Source organism: Buteo buteo, chromosome 26 (assembly GCF_964188355.1).
Source record: "Buteo buteo chromosome 26, bButBut1.hap1.1, whole genome shotgun sequence".
NCBI classification, from domain to species: domain Eukaryota; kingdom Metazoa; phylum Chordata; class Aves; order Accipitriformes; family Accipitridae; genus Buteo; species Buteo buteo.
In genome coordinates, this window is record NC_134196.1 from 6833564 (window position 1) to 6854077 (window position 20514).

Genomic DNA, 20514 nt, shown 5'->3' on the forward strand with positions numbered 1-20514 from the left:
ACTCCCAGTGTTCTAGAAATACAACAGCAGAAACTGCATGTTTGTTAACTCCACAGAATAAACTAACAAAAGCTACATGGGTGGCATAAGCTGAAAAGACAGCCTTTAGACTCTGCTATGCATGTCCTTATTTAGCATGCTTGGTCTGTATATGACTTCTTGTGGTATTTTTAATAACATTCCACTGGGTCTTTCATATTGCAGTTTTTGTATTAGGTCTTTGAAACAGCATAGTGTTATCAAAACTGTGCTTTAACATGGATGCCTAACTCTTCTATCAGGGTAGGTCAAGCTGTGTACTACAGAGCTAAAATGTTTTTTGGTTCCAGAACCACAAGCAGGTATTCCCATTAAAAGAAGATCCACCTATACAAAGGTTGTCACGCGATTAGATGTGATGCAGAACAAAAGAAAAACCAATTCATTTGCTCTAAGCCATTCTGTATTTTAAACCTTTTCTCATTTTGTGTGGGGTTAATACTTCCATTCTTTTCACTCTTTTTTTTCACTTTTGGAAGCTTTCATGCCCACCTCAAAATCCCTTTTAGTTCTGCATCAATCTTCTTTACTAGCTGCACTACACAATTATAACCTAGATGTGGTTTCAACACCAGTATATGTAATGGTGTATTTTCTGTTGATTCTGTCAGTCAAAAAACCGCTGAAGCACATTAAATAAAGCACATTAAATAGCTATACTGGCCTTAACAGCTTGTTAACATTAACCTGATGAAGAGGATTAAAAAAAAAAAGAGTTATTATTCGAAACATCCTAGCATCAATGGATTATTTTATTTTCTATATCACAGGGGGATCCATTTCCTGAAAGCTCATCTTGTAGCAAGGCAGCATCAGTCTCTGTGGATCACCTGCTCCTGCTAAGAAATCATTATTTTACACTTGACCATAATGAATTTTATTTTTAGTAACATCTCCCATTCATGAAATATAATCCGGTCTCTTTTCCTTCCCTAACCACACAGTTTGCTTTTCCTACCTAGTACAGAGATGTAATTAACCAATCTCTGGCTGACTTATTAAAGTCTTTGCTTTCAATCAAGTATTAAGAGTTACGCCACGACTGGAACAAGTTGCGTAACTATAAGGAGTGCCAAGCGTCTTGCGTCTTGTCAGCCTCAATTAAATATCAACACTAATCAGGAGATAGCAAAGAAAAAGAAAACAATGAATAATCCAGGAAACGGCAGAAGTCCAAAGGTGACATGATGACCACCTTTCTCTTTCCATTAAGGAAAAACCAAATCCTCTTCAGCTCTCCACAGCCATTGAATGAATACGAAGGTATGCACACACCCCGATCGGTTGCTGGGTTTCCCTTTTTATTTGAAAAGCCGCGTTCACGCCCGTTTACCTCAAAACACAGGATCCCAAACTTTTTGGGGCCACCGGACCACTACCAACGCTCAGACTTCCTCGCTGCCCACCAGTACCCGATGGCTCCGAGCAGTTTCCAGACGCCTCCTTTTCCCTGTTACCGCTCCGCACGCTACCTCCGGGGCTCCCACTCTCACCCACCCGCCCATGAAGCACAAACCTACCCGGGCGGTACCGCAGCCCTCCCCTCAGCCGGTGGTGCTGGAGGTTACCCGCAGCCCTGGGGCGAAGCTGGAAACGTGAGGCCAGGCCTGGAGGTGGGTGGGCCGCCGGCGGGAAGCCCGAGGAAGGGAGCGGGCCGAGGAGCCAGGCCGCGGGCCCGTGCCCCCCCCTCAAGCGGCGGGGAAGCGCGGGCAAGGACCGAGGCCGCAGCGGAGGGCTCACGGAAAGAAAGAGAGAGAGAGAGAGAACCCCCCGCCGCCCCGGGGAACCACCGCGGGCAGCAGCTAGGGCGGACCCAAGCCTCCCACCCACCCCAAACCCCCCTCGGTGAGGGAACGGCCCGCCGCCGCCCGCCCTACCTGAGGCCGCGGAGGAAGCGGCTTCCCCGCTACCGGACGCCGCCGCCCGCACCTCGCTCCGCCAGACACTGCGCATGCGCCCAACACCGCCCAGCCGCCGCCGGGAAGCCGCCCCCCGCCCCGGGACGGCGGTCCCTGAGGCAGGCCGGGAGCCGTGCGGCACGCCGGGAGGCGCAGTCCGCCGCCGTTTGCGGCGGGGAGGCGGGTGGCCTGAGGGGAATCGGTGGGCGTCCTGCCCACCCCCCCTCTCCTGCACCGCCGTGCAATACCTCGGGATTGGGAGCGCCCGGGCTGCGGCCCGTCGTGCCGGCGGAGCGTTGGCTTTCCCCGCGCCTTACGAGCATCCGGGTCCCCGGGAGCGGAGCCGGCGGGAGAGTTGGATGGCGTCGCCTAGCAGCGGCCTCCGGCACCGCCGCCCTCCCCGGCGAGCGGTGAGGCCCGAGGCGGCGGAGGGTGCTCTGAGGAGGAAGGGGGCCAAAATGGCTGCGCTCTGCGCTGCCGCCGGCCGGAGCGGCCCGCGATCCGCCGGGGAGCGCGGTGGACGGGCGGGCCGGGACCGCTCCGGTGGTGCGGGAGGGCCGCGGGTGAGAGGCGGGGGCGGCCGGGAACCGGCGTCGGTACCCGGTGCCCTGCCGCCTCAGCCGTGCCCCACTGTGAAGGCGGGCGCGAAAGAAGGCGGTTTGTTAATTAGTTCAGCAGAGTCAGGAGGCAGAATTGTCTCCCGGAGGGATCGCGGTCTGTCACTGTATAGTTCCCGGGGCTGGGTTATACAGATTGGAAGAAAATAGCAACCCTGCGCAAGATCCTCTTTTGGTTGGGGCTTTGTGGTTTTAAGAGCCAGCGCTCTGTGGAGCTAGTGGATGGATGAGAGCTAGTCTGGGTAATGTAGTTTGAAAATCTGAAGTAGCTTAAGCCGGGTTAGTCCTGGTACAGAGTTAGCAGAGCACATCTCCCGCATGGCTGTGCTGCTTCTTGGTGTTTGCTCTTGCTCAAGTATGGGTGACGATGTGCTGCACGTTCTACACGCCTTTATGGAAAATGAACAGCTGTTCCTACTGATGCTTAATTTCACTGTGATGATAAGGTGTCATCATGGTAGCTTAGCTGCCTCTCTACATGGCTTCTTCCCTGTACACAGCGCAGGACATTATTGTTGTTCTGATAGTACTTGAACGTGCCTGCCAGACCGCCTTTTCTATCTGAAAACGTCTTGCTGAACTTTGTAACATCTGGCCGTTTTATGTATGTTTGAGTCCTTGAGTAAGTCAAGAAAATCTTGTGATAACTAATGTCAAATGCAGATCTATTTCACACTTTTTGTAGAGCCATGATCTCAGTGTTTCACCACACAGATCGTCTGTCAACTAAAAGCACAGGTTCTAGTTGAGGGCAAGGGATCAGCTAAACTTTATGACGGAAAATTCTTCAATTAAATGAGTTCTCTCTTATTGTCCTTAAGTATGTACATACTGTGGAACATACTATATGCTTAGGTTGTGCCCTCTGCATCTTACTACAGCTGGTCTCCCAAGAAGTTGGATTATTTTCTTTATGTACAGATATCTCTCCTTTTGGGTAAAATTTTAGGACTGATACTTTCTTAAGATGTTGTTTTATAAGTTAAGAGAAAAAGAGATTTGGAAGATGGAAGGTAGGAAAAGATTGATAGTAGTAAGGTTGTGTATTTGCTTTCAGAATGGTTTTGCTTGTTGGGCATTTCATACCCATAATTCCTACATCTCATTGTTTAAGAAAAAAGTTAATATGTTTAAAAAACCCCAACCCTTAACTATGTTAATGAAATCAAGTAGTATTCAATTAACTGAAGAAGTAGGAGTGCCAAGATCAGTATGCGCCTGCATGTGGTTTTCTCATATTTTCCTTTACTATGACAAAGCAGAAAAGCAAAAATGTATGTATGATGTCATTCTTATGAAGTCATGCATTATATGGAATGCATGTTTTCTAAAACATTTAGCAAACACTGAAAAAATGGTAAGTACAGGGAACCTCTTAAGTAGTTTGCGTATTCAGAAAAGATGGAGGAAGGTTGATTTTTGTCCTCCCTTAAGTATACAGCTGGATTTCAAAGTCTTAGAGCTCTTCTTTCAGACTGCTTAGGCATATTTTGAGGGAAAGTAATACCAGTTCAGCCTTCCAATAAGGAAGGAAGTTGCAGTTGTTGAGTCTTTAAACTGCTGAATGATGAAGAGGGTGCATGATGGAACAGATCTCAAAATATCATGCTTAGCATAGACCATTGTTACAATTATTGATTGAGCTTTATTTTTTTTTCCTATAAAATATGTATCCCTGCTGTGTCATTAGTTTTTTTTAATAGTAATGAATTTAGTATTCCAGTTAGTTTTATTTCTTTCTTAATTTTCTTAACTATTTGTGCCATGTTCTAATGCAGGGCAATAAGTAGATTAAAAAATGTTCTGTTTTAAACTTGGCAGAAACTATTTTTTTGAAATATTGATAATAAAGGCTAGAGACAGCTCCAGAGAATAGAATAATCCAAGACTTCCAATCCCTTCTGCCTTTTCAGATACGGCATTGACTTTCAGGTATATGAGAAGTCACTGTGGCCCACAGCAGCCAGTAGGTAAGCAGCAGAACAAAACTTTGCACCACTTTCTGACCAGATTTTTGTCAGTTTCCAGGCTGTTTACCTTCCTTTATCAACTCAAATATTCTAATCAAAAGGAAAGGATATTTAATACAAGAGTTTAATATCTTAGAAATTAGTGTCAAGAAGTGGATACTCATAGTATCAAACTGAAGCAGGTGTTGGTTGTGTTTTAAATATTAGAAGTAATGATTTTGTGACTCTACGGAGATGTTTATCCTACAAGGGCTGGTTCAAAGGACATCTGATTGTATTTGATTGTTAACATAAAAATACTGCATTGAGAGGTGGGGAGGAAAATAGGGATATTAAAGTTAAAATAGAGGTTTCACATGTGTCCTGATCTTCACTGTTAGTGTCAGAAATTCATTGAGTATGCATGATGTAAATTTTAACTTAAAGAAAAAACAGTTTTACTATAGTCATCTTGTTTGCAGAAGACCAAAATGTGAACACATTGTTTATCAGTGTTACAAAATCAATAACCATTATTAGAAACAACTCATGTGGTTCAGTGGCCGGCCTCCTTTAAATCATTTGACATAAAATTGATTGGCACTGATAATGTCTAATAATTGTTATTTTAATTTTTGTTCCAGGAAAAAATTATAAATTCAATATGGCACCCATTTTAGATTGGAAGAAGCTTATGAAAGTTGATCCAGATGCTCTGCCTCGTCAAGAGGAACTAGCGGAAAGATTGCTGGAGAGCATGTCCAAGGTATTCAAGGGGAAAACAGAACATAAGAGTTTTGTTATACATTCTTCCCTAAACTGTCTCTGGTTCTTTGCATACATAAAAGATTTATTTTGTGGATTTCGTTGATGTTTGTATAAAAACATTGTTGTCTCTTTCCTCAGGTTGATGGGAAAGACTTAAAAACTCAAACTCAGGAACAGCTGATACATCTTTTTAAAATCACTCAGTCGCTATTGAAGGTTTGTATTAATCCTCACTTTCTACAATTCTGCAAATGCATTTGTTTATTTTTTGTTTAAATGAAAGCATCATTACTCTCACTTTTTTTTTTTCTTTTCCTATTCCTGCATTGAAAACACTGGTTGCTCCTAAGAGCATTTATATGCTAAATGTGTGCTTACATCAGAGTATCTGCTTGCAGCTGTTGGGATTATGGCATGTAGCAGTTGGAAGTGAATAGGCCTAACATAGTTGTATAGTTAAGGAACCTTAGTTTTATAGATGGAAAATACAAATAAATATCTCAAAAAATCATTAGATGTTTTAAGTTATTGGTAACGATTTTCATTGTAATAGAAGTTTTTGTGGTAGGTTGATGTTTTAGAGTAAATAAAAATGTCACCATGAGTGAAGAAACACTGCCATCCTAAAACTGATCCTATAAATCTATTATACTTTCTTGTATTTACTCATAAATATACTGAAAGCAAGAAATAACAGCAGCATAGGTTAGTACCCTGGTTTTAGAGAGGCTTTTTTACTGTTTTTTAATTCTCAGCAGTATGCTTTTGATTGTTTAGGTAGCCCTGTGGAATAAATTACTAAAGAAGTTATTTCAACAATTTGAACTTCTTAATTGTCAGTATGGGGGAAAAATGGGCGTGGCTTCATTTGTTTAAAGAGAGAAAATCAATATTCTTTTGTAAATGTTTTCATCACTTTAAACATGAGGTCTATGGAAAATCTTTTAATTTATGTTAGTAGTAAATATTTCTTCTTTGTTTACTATACTTTTTTTCCCAGATGAAAGCTCAAGAGGTAGAGCTGGCACTAGAAGAAGTTGAAAAAGCTGGGGAAGAGCAAGCCAAATGTGGTAAGCAAGCCTTTTTATGCTGTTCCTGAATGATTTGTTAAATGTATTTTTTAATTGTTTGGGTTTTTTTGAGTTTAGGGAACTGAATAAAATACCAACTGCTCTGAAGTCAATTGCTTCAGTGAAGCCAAATATTTAAAGACTAAGGTTAACCATTGTTGTTTTATGTACTTTTACCTTGTTGGGTAATTCACTATATCTGTTCTGTTTCAACAGAAAATCAGTTTAAAACAAAGGTGATGAAACTTCAAAATGAATTAGAGGTATGTTTTAAAATTTTGTTAGTTTATAGAGTCCTGTTTGGTGTTTTTTTTAAATGAGGATTTTTAGACTAGTATTCTAATCTAGTAAATAGATGTAATAGCCCTACATTTTGGATTGGCTTTTGAATATTCACAAGCATCAGGTTTGCAAAGAGCTGTATGTACAATGAATCTTTTTTATGCTTGAATTAATCCCATTTATTTTTAGAGATTTCTGGGTTTTGTTGAAAGAAGTTAGTGAGCCCTTCCTGTTGCTGTTCATGAACATTAGGAACATTAGTCTTAGCATCAGCTTTGGTTTTTTAGTTCTTTCTGTTCTGAAGAACTGTACTATATTTGTAATGTTATTTTAATGCTCTTAAGACAGCACAAAGATCTGCTGGTGGTCGTGATACTCGTTTTTTGCGTGATGAGATCCGCCAACTGGAAAAACAATTAGAACAAAAAGAGAGACAGTTAACAGATACAGAAAAAGAATTGGAAAAAGAGAAGAAAGTGAATGAACAGGTAAGAAGGACCTAGCTTGACATCTCTGAAAGCTGGTCTGGCACATCTTTTGAAAAGTCACTGTTCTGAAAAGAGCCTCTGAAATTAAAAAAAACCCACTGATTAAATAGGACTGCTGTGCATTCGTTTTCTGTTTTGTTTCTGGAGTTCTTTGTTTTCATAGTTTGTGTTGTTAGTGATACGTATAAAGGTTTTCCATCTCGTTCTAGCTTGCTCTTCGAAATGAAGATGCGGAAAATGAAAACATCAGATTAAGGAGAGAGGTTAGTAAAGAATTACTGCTGATTTACTGTATTCTTAACTTTATGTATAAATACATTATTAGTTTTCTGTATTTATAATCTTTGGAGTGGCATGATGTTTAATTCTGTTTTAGAATGTTTCCTGGTTACTGGTACAAAGAATATGGAATTTTAATCACATTTTGCAAATATATAGTACGTCTTCTCCAATGAAACTTAGTTAATTGAGGTCAGGAGGTGTCTACATTTGAATTTACATAGTGCATTAATTTTGTCTGGATTTTGTGTTTTGAATTTTTAGTATTTTTCTTAAATACTATTGACAAGTAGATTTGGTGGATAGTAGAAAGGATGTGGTTTATGCTTGCTGCCTTTGTTAAGATTGTCTGATTGGTTAAAATAAAATTATAAAAAGCCAAAAGTTACTATAACATTAAATGCAAAAGTAGAGTTAACATTCTTTATTATTAGGATTTTTTTTAAATCATTCTTGTCAAACATTTTTTTCTAGCTGTTTTTAGAAAAAAATGCATGTTTTAGAGCTTTTAATACCTGTAATCTTGGCCTCTGAGAGAATAAAACAGACAGCAAAAGTTAAATTAATGTCCTGGGGGGAAACCTTGAGAATCATTCCTCAAAATGCCCTTTTACGTATGTGTGTGTATGCATGTACATGCAAGCACGGGTATCTAGAAAAAACTATTTTATTTTGTCTCTATGTTGATTCCTATTTAGTCTTCCTAAAGCAAAGATAATTTCTAATATGTTTCGTGCTTTGTTCTCTTGGTCTTGTTCTCTCCTTTTTAATCCAAAGAAAAAATGCATAAAGAAAAAGGTGAGGCTTCTAAGTTTTTTCTTTTTTTAAAAGCAGAGTGTAGGAATTAGGACAGGTTTTGACTGTCTTAGCTTGTTGTGTTAGATTGCTAGAAAAGCAGCAACTTTGTCTTCAGCTCTTCAAAACAGATTTAAGCTTGGATTGCTCTCTCTGCAGAATGAACAATTGCGTCAGGATGTAGTTGACTATCAGAGGCAAATAGAGTCTCAAAAGGAAACAATTCTATTACGAAGAGGAGAGGATTCTGATTACAGATCGCAGTTATCCAAAAAGAACTTTGAGCTTGTCCAGTATTTGGATGAAATTCAGGTAAAATCTATGCATACTGTTGAATATTTATTAGGCTATTACTGGCAATAGTGTTTTTCACCAAGCTACATCAATTTACAGATCAAGTCATGTGGAGTAAGGGAATTCGTAATGCAGTTGGGTTCTGTGATGCATATTCTCAGCATCTGTGAATCTGGCAGAGGTGAGGTAATGAAGTTACTGGCAATGGGAGATGTGTTAGGATTTGTTGAAATTGATGATCTAGAGGTGAACTACTCTTTTCTGTGTTAATTTTATGTAAGACTTTCAAGTCTTGCATTTAAGGTAGCTATCAATTACTGCTTATTCAGGTATTAAGATGTGCTGTTTTTAAAAGTGACTTTTTCTTTGATTTTGCAGAATTTGACTGAAGCTAATGAGAAGTTAGACATTCAAAACCAAGAAATGAGGAAGAATCTTGAGGAATCAGTGCAAGAAATGGAGAAGATGACTGATGAATATAACAGAATGAAACTAATTGTGCAACAATCTGATATTGTTATGGATCAGTTAAGGAAAGAGAAAGAACAGTACAAATTTCAAGTAAGAACTGACTCATATTATTGAATGTAATTTTTTTTAGCTTTATACTGTATTTTCATATTTTGGCTTTAATTAAAAAACATTCAACGTATCCAGTTAAAAACACAGTCTATTGAAATAACACTCTCTAAAAGTAGTGTGGTCGTTAAATTTGGTGCAAATTTTAAAACTTGACTGCAGATCACAAATTTTTTTTGTACAAAATGTTAGTCATACTGTTCTTAAGAGTCATGACCTTCCCTTGCTGCTGTAATGCTAATCTGTTTAAATTGTATGTGCTTGATGTAGTGTGTTTGTACATACACATTGCTTAAGCAAAACATCTTTTGTGATATGATGTTCATCCAAATGGCATTTCTAGGTTCAGGAGCTTTCAGACCAGCTGAAAGCAAAGAATGAGGAGGATGATCCACTCATGGCAGCTGTAAATGCAAAAGTGGAGGAATGGAAGGTACTTTTTAAATACTTTTTTATTATTTTTAGGAATTATTTCAAGTGTTCTGATGGTATTTTATCTTCTTTTCAGAAAATCTTAGCTTCAAAAGATGATGAACTCCTAGAGTATCAGCAAATGTTGTTTAACATGAAAGAGAAAGTGCAAATGGCCCAACTTGATGTAGACAAAAGCAATATACTGGCCCTTCAGCAGGTACAGTCTATGTGAGAAATTACACAGATAGAAATTACCATTCACTGAATATGCTAGTGACCAAATAATTATTTAGCCTTTCACAGCTTACAAATACCAGAATATGTATTACTTATGCTTGAGAATTATGAGACAGGTCGATTCATTCCACTACAAAATTAGCTTAATAGACAGTGCACAAAGGAAACTTTTCTTGCTGCATGTATGAACTGTTGGCATGGATGCTGTTGGTATTTGGTTCTGTTACTTTCATATTTATCTTTTCTAGCTATTAGTAGAGTGATTGCTTTAACATCCAAGCATCCATAATTTAATGTTTTTAAATTATAGCTTAGTTTCTGTCCTCTAACTTTGTTAGTAAAGGAAGAGTCTTACCTAGTGTTTAATTTTCTGTGTTCCTTTGTCTCACCTGATGCCATACATTAAGTCTGTGGTTCAGCCCATGATAGAGCTAGCTGAATTGAAGCATGTCTCATATTCACGCAAAATTACATGGTTCTTTTATGATTTTGAATTTCCCCACTTTCTTGAAAAACATAAAAAGAAAAAATAAATAAATATGTGGCCCATTAGGAAGCCTGAAATATGCATTATGGAAAGCATGCTGTATATCAGGATGATCTCCTGCCTTGCTTCAAGTTTTTTAAGTAAATGTGTCATGACATTTGTGTTACATGTTGGGTCCTTGTAGACTGAGCAGTATGGTGAGATGTATTTGTGCAGTCTTCCAAAACTAGGAACAGATAGCCTCTCAGGAGAAGAAAAACAAAACTGAATTACAAATCAGCCTCTGATGATCATAAGAAGGCAGCAGCTGAAAGTTACTTTGATAAGTAGTTGTAGAGTCTGGTTTTAGCTGACTAGATGGCTGCAGGAGTTGCTTTTATGGATAACCGTCATTAGCATGACATTTTCAACAGTTTTGTGGAAATAAGCATATTTTTAAAGCAGACACTTAAAAGTTAAATCAAGTTACTGCACTGTGTTTTAACTCAAAATGGACTGAGCTTGTTATAGTTCAGTTTATGTTTACATTCTGAGGGGTTATGTTTAGCTTCTTACAGCTGTGCTAAGCTCTTTACTTTTAGATTTGAAATGTGGTTATATTTGTCTCCTAAGAAAGCCTGAGCTTTTGTTTTTCATAATATTGGTATAAAGTAAGGTCAGTAACTCTTGAGATTTTTATATTATAATTACTTCCTGTAATTTTTTTGCAAGTCTCTTTTTTATCTTTTTCCTCTTTTTTCTTTTGTCACAGAAAAAATAACGTTAAGCTGTCTGTGATATTTCTAAAGTTCATGTATAAGCACAGAAATAGTACAATATCAATAGAAGTCACTTTCGCAGTCTGTGTGTACTTATGGTTGTATATGCATGCAAAACAAGGTGTGATATGAATTTTTAAAAGTTGGATGATTTGCTGAAAGGCAGTCTGCAATACAGGTGTCACGTATGATGGATTGTTAGTCTTCCCAATCTTGAACTTGTATCTCTCAGTTCCCACTGGCAATTTTTTATGAGGAAGCTGTGAGAAAAACGTATCATCTGAAACTTTTCATCATATATTGGCGAACTCTTAGAGAACCGTTCCATATAAAATTGATATAGTAAAATACTACTTTTTTGTGTGTCTTTGAATGCTTTATTTTTACTCTTTCTTTTATTTTTCCTGCTTTGCCTTTATATACCCAACTTCTAGATAATATCTGAACTCTATATTGTAAGTACAGTATATTTGCTGTTCTATAAATTGTGTTGTATTAGATACTTTTAATTTCTTCATTTACTGTGTGGTGTTCTATATTGGTAGCTTGCCTGTCAGTAAAGAAGAATTCTCTAATGGAGTTTCTGGGTTTTTTTGTGTGTAGGGTATGCAAGAGCGAGATGCCCAGATAAGATTGCTTACTGAGCAAGTTGAACAGTATACCAAAGAAATGGAACAAAATGCATTTGTTATTGAGGAATTAAAAAATGATCTCCAAAAAGATACAGGTAACACGACCGTTTTATTTTAATGTTTATGGAAAGGAAAGTAAGAAACCACAAGTTTACTGTGCAGTCTTTATTCTCTAGAAATACAGAAAAAATATTTGCAGTATTTGAGTAATATTAGTCTCTAATTGTTTTTGTTCATTTCCATTTATTGAACATTCATGAAGAGTTTAAATTTATTCACAGTACTTTGGTGGGCTTTATGGGTAATAAGTGCCTAGTAAAACTATACCTGGTCTTCAAGGGTTAGAGTATAACATGCAAGGTCTCAGCTCTATCAAGAATTGCAAATGAGTAGTAGCATGCAATTCAGAATAAATTCTGATGTCCCTTCCATGCACTTACTTGTAAATATTGTTTGAGTGAGCAACTGGGGAAAAAAAAAAGCTCTTATATATAGTCTTTTGTAATTACTTAATTAAAAAGAGCAGAAAATTAAGGTCTCCTTTATAACATCATCTGAAGTGTTTGTTTCTTGCTTAATGGCTGACAGCAAGAATTCCCAGTGGAATTGTAAACAGATCAAGTTTTTTCTTTCCAGGTCACTCATCTCTTGCTCAGCAGAATCGTATTGGGGATATGCAAGAAAAGTTAAAGATACTAGAAGAGAGAACTAAGGAGGCTGAGAAATCAGCAGAATTAGCAGAAGCAGATGCTAGAGAAAAGGACAAAGAGCTTGTTGAGGCTCTGAAACGAATGAGAAGCTATGAACTGGTAAACAATTTGTCAGAATGGACAGGGTATTTGATCATATTTTTAGGAGATCATTTTGTCCTTCCATTTTTTGTTAAATGTGTTCTGATAACAAATTAAATTAATGACTTCTGATGCTGTTTTGTTTTTTAAATTTTCTTTCATAGTAACATTTAGTGGTCATTGCATGCTACTTGTTAGCCATACTTAACAATTTTTACAAGTTGTCAGTTTTAACATATTCATATGGGCTTCTGAAGGCCATTGAACAGTAATTGAACACTCAAGATAAAATTCTTCGAAGGATCATGTAGTAAGAGGACTAAATTTTGAAATAAGCAGAGACTGCTCTCCTGTAGTCAAAAGACAGATCTGTGGGATCTGATTTTTATTCAGTAACCTTTTTCACTAAGCGTAGTGCAGAAGAGTGATACAGGTTGCCAAGCATTTTCCTTATCTGTGTAATAATGAAAGACAGATTCATAATTTATTTTCTTACATCTTCTGTTCATTGTTTTGTTTTTAATTCCATTTGGGTTTTTACAGGGAATATACGGTTTGGAAGAGGCTATTGCGGAAATAAAAGATTTAAAAAAGCAAATCAAAATACGAGATCATGAGATTGAAACATTAATTAAGGAAGTCAATAAACTTGAACTTAAAATAAATGATTTTCTTGATGAAAATGAAGAACTCAGAGAGCGCTTAGGTATGCTATATCCATTACGTTTTCAGTTATTTGTTGTGTAAGAATTGAAATAACATTATATCATGGAAATCTTTTACTATACCAAATAACTACTTGGAAATAATTTTGTATATTCTGCTAATATTTGCAAGTAGTTTTAGTTAGTTAGGACAAACTGTATGAATGTACTTGCCTAACTTGCCTTACAGATTTTTTTGACTGAAGAACGTAGGAGAATAGGTTTTGTAGTGCTTTTTTAATTTTGATTCCTCTTTGACTGTACACTGCTTAATTTCATAATAGGGTATTTGGAAACCATAAGATACTGAGGTTGTAATGCTAGTCTGAAAAACACAGAGAAAACTTTGGACAGGCTTATTTTTACATAAAAGAATCTAAAAATAAATACAGTTAATTTTAGGTGGCATTTTATTGCATTTTGGTTTTTGAGTAACTGAAGTAAAACTATGCTTTCTTCTGGTGTTATTATACAGGGAGTATAAGATGTGTATACATATAAAGGAATACATATATATATTCAACTATCAACATATTTTTTTAATTCTACTTGACTATGTTCTTATTTAGATTAACTGCATTCTAACGATTACTAACATTAATGTTCCTCCTTAATGAATAATTATACAGCATATACTGTGTTTTAGGTCTTGAGGCAAGGACAATGATTGATTTAAGTGAACTCAGAAACAGCAAAGCCCTAAAGCAGCAGCAATATAGAGCTGAAAATCAGATTCTTTTGCAAGAGGCAAGTGAAAAATCCTGGGTTTGTGTAAGAGCTACATAATAAAAATGTATTTGAACAAAATGAAATACTGATCTGTGCATAACAATATGCAGATTGAAAGATTAGAAGAGGAAAGAATTGAACTGAAAAAACAGATTCGTAAGTTGGCTCAGGAGAAAGGAAGAAGTGTTGCAACAATAGGTAGGGTTTTTTTATTATAAACTGTCCTTTCAAAAACATGCTGTCTATTCTTATTAATATAGCTCTGTTATATTTACTCGTTGTTTAAATTACAAGGCTAAATACATTTCATTGAATCTGTAGGAAGAGGTGAGTGGTTTTATGTTCTGTAGTTTTACAGCCCAGTAGCTTTTTGACTTGTGATGGCTAATAATGCATCACTGAGAGTTGTGTCATTGGCTTGCAGTTCTTGGCTTGCAGGATGATCTTGCTATGACTTCCAGTAAATCTATATAATGTATGTGTTTCAAAAATCTTAAAATTTCAATTCTGTGCCACCCAGGGAAGCATAATGTGCTCAAATGGAAAGGTTTACAGCTCCTTACTCCGCAGGTAGAAAACTAGAACTCCGATAGACTAAATGGCATATATTTCCTTGCTTGGAGACCAATTAAAAGTTCATAATAATTTTTTACTTGTATATTTACTTGCAATTAGGCTTGGGTGCTGGTGATGTGCAGATAACTGATAGCTTTACTGAAGAGAAGGGAATGAATAAGAGGGAGTTGGATTTCTTGAACAGACATGATATTGCTGAAGTAAAAGCAAAGGTAGGTTCATAAAGCAAGTTCATAAACATTTATTGTATTTCTCTTTCAAAATAAAAATAATGTTATTTTGTAAATATCTGTTCAAATATTTCTCCAGGTGCTTTTATTAACTGCTTTTAAAAAATCAAGAAATAGTTTGTAATTTTTTTAGGAGACTAATGAGTATTCTATATTTTTTGTGAATATAGGCTAGCAGCTCGTGTAACGTGGAAGGGAGAAACACACTTGCAGATAGAGAAGCATCAGTTAGACTTTTGAAGTCAGAGAAAGATATAGCTGAAGACAGTAAGGCTGTGGGAAAGCTACGTGGAAGAACTTCTGGCACACTTGAGAATTTATATGACTTGGAAAAAAATAGAAATAATTCTTTAGTTCTTTTAGGTTCAAAACTTGTGACAGAGTGGCAACTAGTTAATGACAGCTGTAATTCTGAAACTCTTACTATAAACGATCTTTTCGTATCACCAGAGCTACAATTTGCACAGTCATCAGGGATAACAGATTATACAGACAATAGAGAGATGTCAAAGGACTTAAAATCAGACCACACAGGTTTGTTTTCTGCTTATCAGGGAGCATGTCAGAACTCAGAGGTAAATAACCAAAATTGCAGAAACAAACGATCTTTTCAGAATCAAGTGTCCATAACTTCTAATTCAGACCAAAAATGTCAGGAAAACTTTTGCCCAGGACTCTCTCTTGGCAATAAATCTCTGATTTCTTGTGCATCTGCTCTTGGAAAGCCCTTAATGCACAAAACACAAAAGATGACATTGAAGGATAAGCAAGACTATTTGCAAGTAAAGTTTTCTGATTTAAGTTCCTTTCAAGAAGACAGAGAAGGAAAGAAATGCCTAACAGAATTGTTGCAAGTAAAAACCTTGGAAAGTGGACTTGAAAATGCAGAATCAGAACGCTCAGGTCAGGTAGATCCTGTTGAAAATCTCATAGAGCAATTGAGGAGAGAATTAGCCCTTCTTAGATCACAGGTGAGACACCTTTATAGTATGTGTACGTTTATATCTGTTCCAGTTATTTAGAGGATAAATTCAAATAAAGATGTTAGTTTACTTTCATCTTTATTAATTAAAGCTATAAAGGATAGTTCTAAGAATTTAAAAATTGTTTTAAATAAATACAGAGAAATACAAACGGTAATTTACAAGCGTTAGTTTAATGAAGTAGGGACTGAATCCATCTTTTGGTGTGAAAGATAGAAGATGAGATTTCTGTTAAAAGACATATGTTATTTGACTAGAGGATGTCTCCTACCTCCAGAGAGAACAGAGGGTGTAAAGTTAGATTTTTAGAATAAGAATGGCCTTTCCTTCTGGGAAACATCTAAGAAGTTCCTGAGTTGGTTCTTCTATCCTTTTATCCATTTCCATGCCAACTAACAAAGATAATGAATATCTTCTCAGAAAAAAAGATTTCCAATTAAAAATTCCATTATTTATTAAAATTATCTCTAATGATAAAATCTTTTAGGATCTCAAAAGGATTTTTGAAAACTTTTTATAATCAGTGAAAGTACGGGTTGATTTCAGGATGCTTGCTGTGTTTTTTTTTATTCACATGATAAATCATGTAAAAAAATTATTCACAGGTAGCTTCCTAAATTAGTACCTTGAAATGCTGTGTTAGTTTTCTGTAAAGTGGAGGACATTGCTTTGGTTCCTAGAGATGCATTTGGGGCATGGATTAAGCCAGTCCCTCAGAGTCTCACAGACTTTTGGTCTGTAGCAGGCCATTCCAGCTGATGCCTGACCCAAAAATACACGTTTCCCTAGACAGTGTTACATCAGGCACACCTTCTGTAACTCTTCCAGTAAATGCATCTCTGTTGCTGTTGCATTTCAGGCAGGAGATTCATATGTGGACTGGGAAATTTTCATGAAGGCATGCTCCAAATTTGAAAAAAGGCTGGGATTAGAACATTAGATTGCTAAAATTAGAATCTGTGTATTTTTTGTCTGGGAGAAACAATCTAAGAATGTGATGAGGAAACATCATGGTTACAATGCGTAAGATAAGCAAATAGGTCTTTCCTATCTTTAACTGAAATGTTTTGGAGTTGGTGGCATTTCTGTTGAGTCCGTTGAGCTATGTAATTGATCAATGGAAAGTATAATATATATATCAGGCTTTTTTTCAATTATACAACAGTTTTTCCATGCTACAGGAGTATGCTTTGCTGTTGTGATTTCTCTTAAACTACTGTGTTAGCCAAGCCGTGGAATGAATAATGCCTACTAATTGCATTTTCAGTAGAAAAGAAGCGGGTTTTGTTATATTGCGGAAGAAAAGTTCTTGAAATATAATTTTTTTTGTATACAACTGAAGATAGAATCCTATACTAATAACTTACTATTGGGTTTTTTTAGAACGAGCAGATATCCAGAGATTTGTTGATCAAGAGTGTGCTAAATAGTTATATAGAATTAAATCTTGAAAGATGCAGAAGCCAGGCAGTGCAGGTAGTACAAGGCTTTAAAAAAAACAAAACAGGATAAATATTTATATAAAGTTTATTCATGGTTTAAATAACTTTTTCCTGATAATTTTGTTGCTGCAAAGATGAGGCTACTTCTTTGATTGTTGCCTTCTATGTAACATGCTCATTTTGGTTTACACACTGTAATTTCACTGTTGAATATATATGGATTAGCAACATTTTTCAGGCATTTATTCTCATTTAACCAGTCTTAATGAAAATTCTAATACCAGAATTCCTAAATTACAATTTTTGAGTTGTCTTTGTTCTTTTCTTTAGAATGAGTATCTTGCAAATGAATTAAGTGTGAGAGAGAGAGATTTGGAGAAGAACAGGACTGTAATAGTCAAATTTCAATCTAAATGTAAGTTGCAACCTGTTTTAAAGCTAGGAAATATTATCAGGAACCTGCAGACAGTTTGCTTGTTTAGTTGTTCTGTTTCTGTGACTGTGACCACAAATATCTGACTTCACAGTTTCTGTTTTAAATGCAGTTTACTTTGGTATCTTTCAAAATGATAGAATTTGCTGTGTACATAGAAGGTTATTATACAATCATTCTGATACAATTCTGAACTGTGGAAACTATGGTTGTGAATTGGTCCAGCTGTGAACACAATGATTACAAAACAATGAATGTAAATGGCTTTTATCGAATTAGAATTTCTTTGAATTCTCATTAATGACTTTTTTTTTTAAGTTTTCTGTTTATATTAGTGTATATCTTTTGTAATCACGTGTATAAATACGTATATAGTGTTGCTAATTTTAAACTTAAATTAGTGATCATACCTGAAACATAGTTTATTCATACTAAATACATTAAACTAGGATTTCTTATGTTTTTCCTTCCTGAATCAGACCTAAAAAGGGTTGTAAGTCTGTGAGTGATGCCAGTTACAACAATTATACGAGTTACTTGTGTAATTGTAGTGCTTTTCTGGCTCCAAGGAAGTGTTGGGGAACAAACCCACTTGCTGCTTATGTATATATGTATGTTAGCTGAAGTACACTGCTTGCAAACTCTGAAATAAAAATAATGCTAATTTCTTTAGACAAGAATCTTAATTTTTTCCCAGAGAACATGAGTTCTAAAAATTCTTTTTGACTTTTCAAAATAGACTTGGTGAAACTGCTCGAACTGCTCCAAGTTTTGCAGTTCACTTCTGGGTCTTCAGGACAGTTAGCCATATTGTTAAGATGCAGAGAACGTACTGACAGGTTTGTTGTTTTTTTAAAGTTTCCAGACTTCTTGCCCTGTGCCAGAAACTCTGGAATTCCACTGAGAAATTAATGGTGGCAGGAAAATTGTATGTCTTGAGAGTCCTTATTACAGACAAATAATTTAAATATTCTTTTTTCGCAGTCTGCAGCAGGAATTCAGGCAATTTTTACACTGAAACATTTCCAAGATAGCCAGTTTCTGGATTTGTGAAAGCCAGTCAGACAGGCTACTAAATAAGTGAAAAAAGTGGCAGGAAATGTTGATGACTGGAAGGTTCAATAAAGTCAAATGTGTTCCCATGAAGCATTTCATTATTGTTTTCTTGGTATTTGTCCAGGAAAATACACTCTCTGGATGTTCCTAGCAGCTCTACTTTTAACTTCCTAATTGGTTATGTCTATATATAATATGAACATTCTTTTTATGTATCAAATCAACAAGTATTATGATGAAATGTCCCAGGAAACCTTAACTCATTTTTTTAGTGTTTTTAGATGCATTTACAATTTTTATTACAATTTTATGTATTAGTAAAAGAATTATCAGAAGAGAATAAACAACTTGAACAAGGAATGAAAGAAATATTGCAAGCTGTCAAGGAAATGCAGAAGGAACCTGGTGTGAAGGGAGAAGAAACAGCCTTAATAATCCCTAGTCTGGAACGTTTAGTTAATGTAAGCTTGCTTTCTGAAGTACTGTTTAGCTTTATAGGATTTACAGGCTTTTTTTTTTCCTCCTCAATTATTGTATAATTAAATAGTAGCTTCCTTATACATACGCTTCCATAGTTACAAGTAGGAGTACATAGTGTGATACCTCTTTAAAAATGCGAATTAAAAATATACAGCAACAAGAGATTGCCAATAAAAATTAAAAAAAAAACCCAACTCTTCAGCTGGATACTATAAAACTGTCTTTGACAAGTTTATTGTCCCAGTCATAAAGCTTAGGTAAAAGTTCATTTGCATGTCTTTTATCTCTATTGGACCTGCAGGAAATGTTTGAAGAAAAATTCTTTATTCAAACATCTTACAAAAAAAATTAGTGTTTTTACAGGAAAATTTAACCATTTAAATAGCAGTCTATGGCAAATATACCATCAGGAAACTGATAAGTAGATGTTAAAATGTTACAATTTCATGCTTTTTGCTAATTTCATGTAGAACAAAGCTTTTCTGCACTTTTTTCTGTTTTGCTAATTAAATATTTACTGCATTAGGCAATGGAGTCAAAGAATTCAGAGGGAATCTTTGATGCTAGTGTGCACTTGAAAGCTCAGGTTGACCAGCTTACAGGACGAAATGAAGAATTAAGACAGGAATTGAAAGAGACTCAGAAGGAGGCAACCAGTTTCTCTAATCAGCTGGCAAATGCAAATGAAAAGGTATACAATTTACTTTATACGATTTATTTTGTACTTGAAAAGTGGCTGCTCAGATAAGTTAGAACAAACCACACAATCTATAAGACAGTGAATTTAGCTTATCTGAAGAGTGTAATTATACAAATCTTAATTAAGTTCATGTATTGAATCTACCAATTTGTCCATTTTAAGTTCAGATCTTACTCTTCTTAATGTTACTGTATCCTTCGAATAGCCTATCGTGTTAAACAGCAAGCGTGCCTATCTTTTGGGGAGAGCTGTGCCCAAAAAAGCTCACAGATTTCTTTCTTCAAAAAGCCACTAGTCTTGCATTTGTTATTTATAAATAAGTAACAGCAATGAAGTGTTTTAAAATGATGAATTATTCTCTAAAATCCTGTCTCTTGTTTTAAGTTGTACAGTTGATTCTGTGGAATGCTTCTTCCAGGGCAAAAATGAGGAATGGAATATTAAACTTACCAGAAGCAAAATTTAAATTTGCCTATTAGAACGGCTTTGGTGATGCAAAAAGATTTGCCAGTAACTAATATTCTAAAATAGTGTTTTATGTACAGTTAGAACAGAGAACCAGAGAGCTTTTAAGAAGTTAAATGAAACAGCAAAGATTTGTTTAGAATAAACCATCAAGTAACCGCTGCAATAATTATTTCCAAAATTTCCATCTTTTTAAAAGGAATAGAAATGCACTGTGTTTTAAATCAGTTGGAATAAAACTGTGGTGAATCCTCGGTATGTGAAGCTGCCCTGATTTCTGGAGTCATTTGATAAATTTGACTTAGGATATTATGCATTTAATGATTTATGGAATCACAG

The 20514-nt window shown here is 36.1% G+C and overlaps 2 protein-coding genes across 12 annotated transcripts in view; one reads left to right on the forward strand and one right to left on the reverse strand.

Annotated features, from left to right (window-relative positions):
- TMTC3 (transmembrane O-mannosyltransferase targeting cadherins 3) overlaps window positions 1-2302 on the reverse strand; it is a 34688-nt gene extending 32386 nt beyond the window's left edge. For 3 of the 5 annotated variants that reach the window (XM_075058213.1, XM_075058215.1, XM_075058210.1), the window contains exon 1: window positions 1917-1997. The gene's annotated coding sequence lies outside the window, so the exon portion shown is untranslated. Of the gene's footprint in view, window positions 1-1916; window positions 1998-2185 lie in introns of those variants that run through there. The other 2 variants (XM_075058212.1, XM_075058211.1) reach the window with 2 other exon arrangements.
- CEP290 (centrosomal protein 290) overlaps window positions 2210-20514 on the forward strand; it is a 55372-nt gene continuing 37067 nt past the window's right edge. For 6 of the 7 annotated variants that reach the window (XR_012654521.1, XM_075058203.1, XM_075058204.1 and 3 more), the window contains exons 1-21: window positions 2210-2347; window positions 4468-4524; window positions 5148-5269; window positions 5410-5487; window positions 6272-6341; window positions 6558-6604; window positions 6968-7111; window positions 7321-7374; window positions 8345-8497; window positions 8858-9040; window positions 9402-9491; window positions 9567-9689; window positions 11558-11681; window positions 12223-12395; window positions 12921-13083; window positions 13728-13828; window positions 13921-14008; window positions 14486-14598; window positions 17372-17456; window positions 18849-18991; window positions 19537-19701. Coding sequence is in view for 6 of the 7 variants with exons in the window: in XM_075058203.1 (XP_074914304.1) it covers window positions 4491-4524; window positions 5148-5269; window positions 5410-5487; window positions 6272-6341; window positions 6558-6604; window positions 6968-7111; window positions 7321-7374; window positions 8345-8497; window positions 8858-9040; window positions 9402-9491; window positions 9567-9689; window positions 11558-11681; window positions 12223-12395; window positions 12921-13083; window positions 13728-13828; window positions 13921-14008; window positions 14486-14598; window positions 17372-17456; window positions 18849-18991; window positions 19537-19701 (2253 nt within the window). In the remaining variant the exon portion in view is untranslated. The remainder of the gene's footprint in view (window positions 2348-4467; window positions 4525-5147; window positions 5270-5409; window positions 5488-6271; window positions 6342-6557; window positions 6605-6967; window positions 7112-7320; window positions 7375-8344; window positions 8498-8857; window positions 9041-9401; window positions 9492-9566; window positions 9690-11557; window positions 11682-12222; window positions 12396-12920; window positions 13084-13727; window positions 13829-13920; window positions 14009-14485; window positions 14599-17371; window positions 17457-18848; window positions 18992-19536; window positions 19702-20514) is intronic. The other variant, XM_075058205.1, reaches the window with a different exon arrangement.